We start from the raw sequence: 10,027 nt of genomic DNA, 5'->3' as shown, positions 1-10,027 counted from the left end.
TCACTTAGGATTTATTAAGGTTTGAGAGTCTTCCTTATTAAGGTTCATGACAAGATTAAGGAGAATTTGAGGAGACTCATTATAAGTCTTTGATCTTAATTTTTTATGTTCATTCCTTCACTAGGTTTACATGTGATAATAGGTTGGGGTTAGCTTAAGGAAGAAACCCTAGGTGACACTGGGGTGTCACATCTTGTGTGTCCATAGATGAATTTAGGAACTTCCTTCAGTGGATAGATTTTAAACTAAATGATGAAGAAGAACTTAAAGAAAGGATGGATGAGATCTGTAATTGGGCGTCTTATAGGGGTCAAACTCTCACCAGAACAGGTAAAATGAGTAGTGCAATCCTGTGATTCATCAAAATATAACATGTTCTCTGACTTCTTTTTTCCATTTTTTCCCAAACTACTTTTTTTATTTTCCTAGTAAGAGGAATGATGTACTACAGAAAGGCACTTGAAATCCAATGCCTTCAAGATATGACAGATCCTGGTAAGATCAATGTGTCCATGTTTTCCTTTTTCCAAACCATGTTTATCATCATATCTCTGATTACATGTTTATGTTTTGTAGCTAAAGTTGACCGAGACAGATCAATAGGATCCTACCAAGAGTTGCAATCTGATATTGAAATGGCACAAGCTATTGCTGATATCAAATTCACATATGTTGTCTCATGTCAAGTTTATGGCATGCAAAAGACATCAAAGGATTTAAATGAAAAAAGGCGCTATCAGAATATTATCGGTCTCATGATAATGTACAGAAGCTAATGCTCTATACTAGTATACCTACATAGTAAGCTTGCTCCAATCCAACTAACTTGTAAATTACACAGGAACCCATCACTAACTTGTAAGTTCACTTGCCTTTGCATAACACATGAAGTCACAAGTCCTGGGCAACCCATGCAGAAAATAGAAGAGTTATATGAGTTTTGAATTTTTACTTATTTCATTTCCAGAATTTTTGGATTTGGTAAATGAAGTTATATGAAAAATCCAGTTATTAGGATTGGCTTGGTTGACATTGTTATGTAGCCTATATTATAATGTTAAATATCAAGCCTTCAGTTATCTGTTTTCTTTCTAGTTAATAAGTAAGCTTAGGAGTTGTTGCAATTTGAGTCAGCTATGTCATAAAAATAATGCTTTCCTCAGGTTACACTCCTACAAAAGAATCTTTTACCAAATAATGTGTGATATATATAAGTAGTTTCTTATCAAGATTTCTACACTGATTCATGCAACCAAATGCTCAGGTTTAGCAACATTGTGCTATTTCTGTGTACACATGATTAAAACAGATATCATTTTCATGCTTAACGCTACAAATTTTGTTTTACGAAATTTACCGCATAAAGCTTCCTGGCAATCCAACAGATATTGGAGAGGGAAAACTTGAAAACCAAAATCATGGACTTCATCAAGTTTGACGTCGGCAACGTGGTCATGGTGACCGGCGGGAGGAACACCGGGCGTGTAGGAGTGATCAAGAACAGGGAGAAGCACAAGGGCAGCTTCGAGACCATCCACGTCGAGGACTCCATGGGCCACCAGTTCGCCACCCGCATGGGCAACGTGTTCACCATCGGCAAGGGCAACAAGCCGTGGGTGAGCCTGCCCAAGGGCAATGGTATCAAGCTCAGCATCATCGAGGAGCAGAGGAGGCGCGATTTCATTGCCCAGGCTACTGCCAACGCATAAGTTCTCTGAACGTGCTGCTTGAAGCTTTTTGCTATGTCTAGTTTTCTCCTATTTGTTGTACAGGAAAAGATAGGAAAAGATAGAATGTAATTCAAATTTGGTGGCCGCAAAAGTGTGGAGACTTGAATTCATATAAAATTAGGCTTAACATTAGTGCAAACAGTTGTATTTTAGTTTAGATTTAGAGTACACTTATGTATGAGTTGTTTGACCATGCTTATTTATGAGATATTGAAAGGTTCTTATTTATATTATATTAATTATAATGTTGTTCAATATATGTGTATGTATATTTCTCTTTCAAATTATTATAACGTGATATCTAAAAAATGATTACAAATTGAAGAATGTACTGTCGTGTAAGTCATTTCGTTTAAATCTTAATAAGACGGTCACCAAAATGTCTAATATCAGTCTCCTAAATAAGACAGTTTCTAAAACGTCCAGTATTAGTCACCTAAATAAGATGGTTTTCCTATTGTAATCGTCTATTGTTGTAGGATATTCGAGACAGTTTGATAAATACTTTATGACTTATAATGTTTGTATTCTCTACGGTTCTTCAAAAGAAGTGTCTTAAATAAATACATAATTCAAGACGGATTATCGGACAAAATGACTTAAACAAATACCTTTTACAGACGATTATAAATTAAAAATTGTCTTATATAATATCTTTTAAGACGGTTTATAACCATCTTAAATGTGGGACATCCGTTACGACTCCATCAAATTTGGAGACTTCATAAGCGTCTTAAGAACTGAAAATTAACCGTCTCATATAACATGTTTTATAGTAGTGACATCTGAGCTTGTTTCCTTAATGAGCCAGCTCGCGAGCTCAAACGAGCTAATGGTATACCATGGCAAATCGACAATGAGGCAACATGCAAGGAAGTAGCCAGCTAGCCGAAGTAGGCATTTAGGCAACATGCCAATTGCCAACTGCCCAACAAGACCAAGCCCAATAGGCCAACACTAGCACACCGCAGTCAAAAGTTAGCAAGCTATTGGCAACAACATGCTCATAAGAATTTCATCTAGCTTTGCTATTGGCAACAACATGCTCATAGGTTTCCAATAGTCTCAAGTATGGCAAAGAGATTTTTGGCTGTCCCAGCAAGAAGTGTATCATCAGAGTCCACTTTTAGTATTGGAGGAAGAGTGGTTGATGATTATCGAAGTTCTTTGAATCCTTCAATAGTTCAAGCACTAATTTGTGCATCTAGTTGGATAAGGGGCTCTCAACATGAGAAAAGTGCACCTATTCTTGTGGTATGTAATCCTATTATAATCTGTAACATAGCAACTATATTTAATATTTCTTTTAACTTTTGTTCTATTTAATGCTGATGTGACATGTGTGGACTGTTCAGGAGGGAGATGATGGTCATATCGAGTTTGTGGAGTTCCCTAAGGATGTGGTGGCAAGCAATTAGTAAGTATAACCAAAATCAATAGTGATGTATTGATTTATAAACTATGCTGATTTATAAAGATTTGTACAGGCCGAAGGAAGATGTGCTAATGGAGTAATGGAGGAGAAAAGTGGATGTTAGCAGCCTGGCATATTGTTTAGACTTAATAGTGCTAGCCTTTTGGTTTTAGTGGCATGCTGCTAGCCTTTTGGTGATAGGAGCGGGGGTGCCCGATCTTCCGTCAGGTGAAGGTAACTATCGATTTGGTGGAGATGTCACACAGACGATCCGGCTTCCAATCAACACGACTAGAACCCCGCAATCGCAGCACCACTTCTCCTCTGGTTATCAACCGTGCACTGCACGATTGACCTCGCCACAAGGGCTAATTCCTGCCTGAGAATCGAAGACACAAGCAAGAACAAGAAATAACACAATCTAGAATATTGCGGATGAATGATTAAGCTCACAAGCACTAGTACAGAGAAGCTTTATAGTGGCGGTTGTAAACCTATTTACAGTGACGTTTTTTGTAACCGCCAGTACTAGAGGCCAGTAGAAATCATCATTTTTACAAGCGGTTAACTGAGGACTGCCAGTGAAAATCGATTTCTAGTGGCGGTTAACTGAGGACAAGCTCCATCATGGATTTCTACTAGCGGTTTTCTTAAGGAACCGCCTCTAAACATATGATTTCTAGTGGCGGTTTTCTTAAGAAACCGCCACTAAAAATAGCACAGGCGGTTGATAACTGAATCCGCCTGTAAAAATATACTGCACCGCAGGCTTTGAGCCTTTTTCTACTAGTGAAGTTGGGGTCTCACAAACCGATCTACGACGACTGTTCGTGACAGATCTAAACTTAAGCAAAACCCAACCCTAATGGGGCGGCAGCTGCTTAATAAATAGAGTATTAGGGCATGCGTGACCCCTGGACTCGCCCCTAATGGGCTCCGACGCAATACACGGCCCAACGGCCCAACATACGATGTCGCAGCACCAAAACAGAATCTGAACACTGAATTGTTTCGACGATTCCCGTTGACTCCGAACGAATTTTAGGGTGGAACCAGTTGGGTTGGTTAGATAATCTCCTTATCTTTCCAACCATATCAAGTTCGTCGCAATCGGAGTCTGGATGCATCTTGGGCGTCCATTTTAGTGCAAACTGGTCCTGGAACCCGAGATGGAGTCGCAGCCGAGTCGGACTTGATCTCCTTCCTGTTGTGGCGCCCTTGCTGCTCCTCCTCAACACCTAGGCCTTTCTCAAGTCCATGATGGTCCTCTCCAAGGTTCCTAATCATCAAAACATCCATGACCCCAAGCGTAAGCTCCGAAACACAATTGACTAGGGTAGAACGTACCTGGAGATTTAGCTATCGTGCACGCGATCGTGTTATCGGTCCATTCATTGTATGTATAGAAGTGATGTCCTCATCATCCTCCTCCTCTTGAATTGGAGTCATCCTCGACTCGATCTCATCTTCTTCACCCATATATGGCTTCAAATCTGAAATGTTAAAGGTGGGACTAACCCGAAAATCTGGAGGCAACTCAGGTGGTAATCCAGGGGGTATCTCAGAGGGAAACACATCCATGTCCTCATCATCCTCCCCCTCTTGAAGTGGAGTCGCCCTTGACTCAAGCTCATCTTCTTTTCCCAAATATGGCTTTAAATCTGAAATTTTAAATGGTCCGGCAGCATGGTTGGGCAAGCTCGCTCCAGGAATCAAATCAATCTAGTGCTCAATCCCATAAATGGGAGGAAGTCCTGGAGGTAACTCAGAGGGAAAAACATCTCGGAACTGCTGCAAAAGGTTAGTCACAGATGCAGGCAAAGTGCTAGCAATATCATCAATAGAAAAGAAAGCATCTTTGCAAACCAAGGCATATCAACAAGCATTAGTAGCATGAGTTTCAAAAAGATCAGATTTAGTAGCAAGCATGACAGGAGCTTTCAATCTAATTTGTTGCTGAATTTTTGTCTCATTAGTTGGTTCCTTATGGGTACTTGCAGCTCTATCTTTATCAGCTTGTACAATTTCAGTAAGAGTCAAAGGTAGCAAAGTAATGTTTTTATCTTTATGCCTAAAAGTGTATGTATTACTCCTACCATGGTGACATGCATCAGTATCATATTCCCAAGGTCTACCCAACAAAAGAGAACAAGCTTCCATAGGTACTACATCGCAATCCGCATAATCAGAATACATACCAATGGAGAAATGCACTCGTACCATGTGTGTTACCTTAACCTTGCCTGAATCATTGATGCACTGAATGTGGTATGGATGTGGCCATGGATGTGTGGTCAGGCCAAGCTTCTTGACCAAATCTAACTCACCAAATTATTGCAGCTTCCACCATCAATAATAACACGTGCACGCCTATTCTCGATGGAGAAGAAAGTCTCGAACAAATTATGGCATTGTTGCTTCTATGATGATTCAGGCTGAGAACTAAGAACACGCTACACCATGATGCTTCGAAGGTTCACCGTAGCATCAGCACCAAGCATGGCATCATCATTAGCAGCAACATCACTGGAGTCATCATCGTCACCCTCACCGTTGGAAGCACTAATGTAGCCATCATCCGTAGCAATGTATGTTCGCTGACTCGGGCAATCCTTCTTCATGTGACCAATCCCATGACAGCGATGGCAAACAATACCTGAAGAACGACCACTGGAAGGTGCTGCAGGTGTTGGTGAATTCTGTTTCTTGGCGGGTACCTGCAAAGGAAGTTTACCAACATGTGCAGCAGGTGTCGAGGAAGGTGTATGACTCGAGGCAGGTGTGTGCGTCTGTGATCTAGAGGAGGCGCCAAAAGTAGCCCTAGGTCGATGTTGGCATCCCTGCAATTCCTTCTCTGCAAGCATAGCAAACTGGAACAACTTGTTGACAATGTTAAATTCTTTGTAATCCACAATGTCCTGAATGTCAAGCCGCAAACCTGAATAAAAATGGCAAAGAGCGTCCTCATGTCCCTCTACTATCCCACAACGTTGCAATCCCTTCTGAAGCTCAGCATAATAATATTGAACAGATTTATCCCCTTGCTCTAAACGCATCAATTTCTTACGCAATTCTCTATGATAAGATGAGGGAACAAATCTATCGCGCATAGCTACCTTAAGATCTTCCCAAGTCGTAGGTGCTCTACCATCCCCAACTAGACCAGTCCACCAGACAATAGCAAAATCTTTAAATTCACTAGTGGCTTGTCTAACTTGATGTCTTTCAGGTACAAGGTGGGCAGCAAATTTCTATTCTATCGTCATCTCCCAATCAAGATATCCCTCAGCATCATAATGACCCGAAAAAGATGGTATAGTAAATTTAACCTTAGCATAAGGGTCGTCAGGAGCACGATTGTTATTACCTTGCTGGCGGTGTGGCATACCTTCTGTGTTTTGATGAAGACGACGACGTAGGCGCAAATCTCTAGTGGCCGCTTCATCATAATTACCTTCTTCATCAAACATCGCATCATCGGGAAGACGTGGACGAGGAGGTGGTGGTGGCGGTGCTTGTTGTTGCGTCTCCAACACAGCAAGTCTGTCGACGATTTGGGACAATCGTCGATCTAGCCTCTCGTAAGTCTTGCCAAGGTTCATGTCAATGAAGGCATCATGCACTGACTTGTGGACCGTCTCCTGCATTTGCTCCTTCAGGAGCTTGTTGTTTGCCTCAAGATCTTGGCGGCTAACACATTCATCGAAGTCTGTAGGGATCCTTGCTTCTTCTTCGTCGCCTGCAATCGAAACACAAAAACAGGAAACAAACGGTGACAGTTATCCCTAATAATTTCACTACACGCTCCTCTCAGGTGGAACACAGGAACACGCTCTAATGTATCTTACCAAGCTCTTACAACTGTCTGACGAAATACAAGCAAAGGATTGTACAATCGGAGGCTGGTTCGTGATACTTACCAAGAGGTAGTGAAACCGCGATTGCAAGGTCAAATCTGTATTGATCAGAAGATATAGTATGTGGAGTTGTAGGACAGGCACAATATGTATGTGAATGTGGAACAAAATCGAGTGCAGATGAGCGAAGTTCAATAAATATCCAAAGCACAAGTCACAATTGCTGGCTAAGAGATGTATCCGAGGCGTATCACAACAAGTTGGAACAAAGAACAATGGAAATAGCAGAATGGCAGTACCGTAAATATTGTACTCGCGAGGCCAAAAAGGCACTAGTAGGATTCACTGGTGATTTTGTTTTTCTTTTTTTGTATGATTTTTTATATTTTTGTTAGCACAAGAAGCAACAAAATAGGAGCTACACCAAGTTTCACCTAAAATAGAGATCAGATGTGGTCTACAGAAAATGAGCAAGTTCTCTGAAAAGCGTGCAAGAGCTTTGACAAATTTTTTTCTTTATTTTCCTGAATTTTTTTGACAATTTTATCGAAACCAAACAAGCCAAAGGCTAGTTTGGCTGGCCTCAGAATGGTGTCAACAAGCTCCTGTAAAATTTCAGATTTTTTGGACACCCGAGCGAAAAGTTATGCCCGGTTTAAGGAAGGTACCTCAAGTTATGTTTTTGGAGGCACGACTAGAAAGTGGCGGTTAGGGCAAAAAATTCCCTATCTGCAATCACCGCGGTTAGGGCAAGTCGATTAATTGGGTGGATCGACTCGTGATCTAGGTAATGGTGGATGGGATAGCGGTGTATCTGTAATCTATCTAGGGCTGGTGCGGCGGCGGCTAGCGAGGGCAAGTAGATTAATGGGTGGATCGACTTGTGATCTGGGTAATGGTGGATGGAATAGTGGCTAGCGAGGGCAGTTGATCTACGACGAAGATACACCCTAAACCAGCAACATGACTCGACCACGAACACGAACTAAACAAAGCCAAACTGAAAACGAAATTACAAAGGCTAAACAAGGGTTCTAGAACAGCGGAAATTTTTTTGTATGGCAATTATCTGGAGTTAGAGGATGAAAAACCTAAACTAAACTAGGGTAAGCCTGACGGTAATACCTGAGTCTTTGAATACCACTTGATAGGAACGGGGGTGCCCGATCTTCTGTCAGGTGAAGGTAACTATCGATTTGGTGGAGATGTCACACAGATGATCCGGCTTCCAATCAACACGACTAGAACTGTAATGCCCTGAATTTGGGGGTAGAATTTTTTCTTTTTTTTTACTCACCAAATTCAGGCGTTACTCTCTTTTCTCTTCCTGTTTCGCTCCTTCTTCCCAATTTCAAACCAGTATAGTGACAGGTGTCCGTGTCATGTATAAACAAAACCTAAGTGTCATGGGTGTTGCATCATGCCGAAGCACATTTCTTTGTCTGATGTCACGTGTTCGTCTCGTTCCGTTTCGGATTTCGGTTCGCGATTGAATTTCGTTTAATGGTCGTGCGTGTCGTTGGTTTCGATCCGCAATGCGACCCAGTCCAGCCCGGCCCGGTCCGGCCCGCGCGCCCCTGGCGCCCCTGCCCACCCCATGCGCCCCCTCCCCCAGATCTAGTTGCCTCATTTGATTTCTCCCGTGTAGCAACCTCTCTCTCTCCCATCTCTCTCTCTCCCATGGTGCCCTAGGTTTTGGAGACGGTGATCGCCGGAGTTGGATCCCCGAGGTGAGCTCCCCTCCCTTCTCCTCTCTCTCCCTCTCCCTCCCCTTCTCTTCCCGGCGCGCGGCTCCCCGGTGTGCGGTCCCCTGCCCCCGGCGCGGCTCGCCCTTGCGGCCCCGGCAGCGCGACCCCGACCCTGCCCCTCCCCCACGGCGGCGCGGCCGCCCCTGCTCCCTTCCCTCCCCAGCGGCGCGGCTCGCCCCTGTCCCTCCCCTGCGGCGGCGCGGCCGCCCCTGCTCCCTTCCCTCCCCGCGGCGGCACGGTGCGACCCCGCCTCTTCCCTCCCCTCGGCGGCGCGGCTCGCCCCTGCTCCTGCCCCCCGGCGCGCGGCATCCCCTGCCCCCGGCGCGCGGCCTCGGCCCCCTGCGCGTGGCCTTCGGCCCCTGCGCGCAGCGTCCCGGCCCCCGACGCGGCTCGCGTGGCCTCGGTGCGGCCTCGCGCTCCCCCGTTTGCCCCAACGCGATCCCGTGTGCGCAGCCCCACGCATGCGGTGATTATTCTTGGTTTTTTTTAATTAATTTCAAACTACGTTAGTTAGCGTGTTGCATCACGCGACGAATTTGTCTAATTTCAGATTCTATTAATGTGCTGTGTCGCGCGCTTCGTCGCGCGACCATCCATTTTAATTTCAGGTTGTTTAATGTGTGACGTCACGTGTCCAGTCGCGCGACGTTTCACTTTAAATTTAGTTCGAATGACGTATGCTGTCGTGCGTTTCGTCGCGCGATGCTTAACGTCTCTTTATAATTAATGCAAGTGTCTCGTTGTGCGCTCTGTCGCGTGATGAGTCGTTGATTTCTTAAATTCGATTTAAGGTGTTATGTCACGCGTCTCGCCGTGCGACAATCCTTTTAATTTATCTTCATCTGCTTATAATGATTAAACATGAAACATGACTTTACTTTATGCTAAACGTAGTGACCAAATTAATGCCCTTCTATTAAGCGAGTGGTTTAATTTATAATAATGTATCGTGATTGTTGTTCGACTATCCATTCCTCTTTCTCTCCCTTAACCATCGTTGTGAGCCTCGCGAGGAACATCCGTTTATTTACTGCATTCTATTGTATGATATATTGTTCTTTTGTATTAAATGTGTGGATGTATGTATGTTTGTGCTCACATAGAGAACGATCTGGTTGAGGAGCCCGAAGAACTCGCAGGAGAAGCCCCTAAGCAGCAGTCGGTTGGTGGAGGCAAGTGTCCTTTGACCTATCCCTGTCCTATACATTCTTTAATTCACCTCCCGCATTTCACATTTATACCTAAGGATTGACTAGCTTTTGTTATCTGTGTCCTTGT

General features: G+C 43.6%; 2 protein-coding genes across 2 annotated transcripts; both read left to right on the top strand.

Annotated features, from left to right (window-relative positions):
- Positions 1–257: 257 nt before the first annotated feature.
- On the top strand, positions 258–776 carry LOC103638284 (putative callose synthase 6). Its single transcript, XM_020544571.1, has 3 exons — positions 258–330; positions 430–495; positions 577–776. Exons 1-3 carry the CDS (start codon positions 276–278, stop codon positions 774–776), a joined length of 321 nt encoding a protein of 106 aa, XP_020400160.1. The 5' UTR covers positions 258–275.
- A 594-nt stretch (positions 777–1,370) lies between these two features.
- LOC103638283 (40S ribosomal protein S4-like) lies at positions 1,371–1,718 on the top strand. The gene has a single exon (XM_008661239.4). The coding sequence runs from the start codon at positions 1,419–1,421 to the stop codon at positions 1,707–1,709; it is 291 nt and encodes a 96-aa protein (XP_008659461.1). The 5' UTR covers positions 1,371–1,418; the 3' UTR covers positions 1,710–1,718.
- The last annotated feature ends 8,309 nt before the right edge of the window (positions 1,719–10,027 follow it).

This window comes from Zea mays, chromosome 9, assembly GCF_902167145.1.
Source record: "Zea mays cultivar B73 chromosome 9, Zm-B73-REFERENCE-NAM-5.0, whole genome shotgun sequence".
In the NCBI taxonomy this organism is placed as follows: Eukaryota; Viridiplantae; Streptophyta; class Magnoliopsida; order Poales; family Poaceae; genus Zea; species Zea mays.
This window is presented reverse-complemented; position numbering and strand designations above follow the sequence as displayed.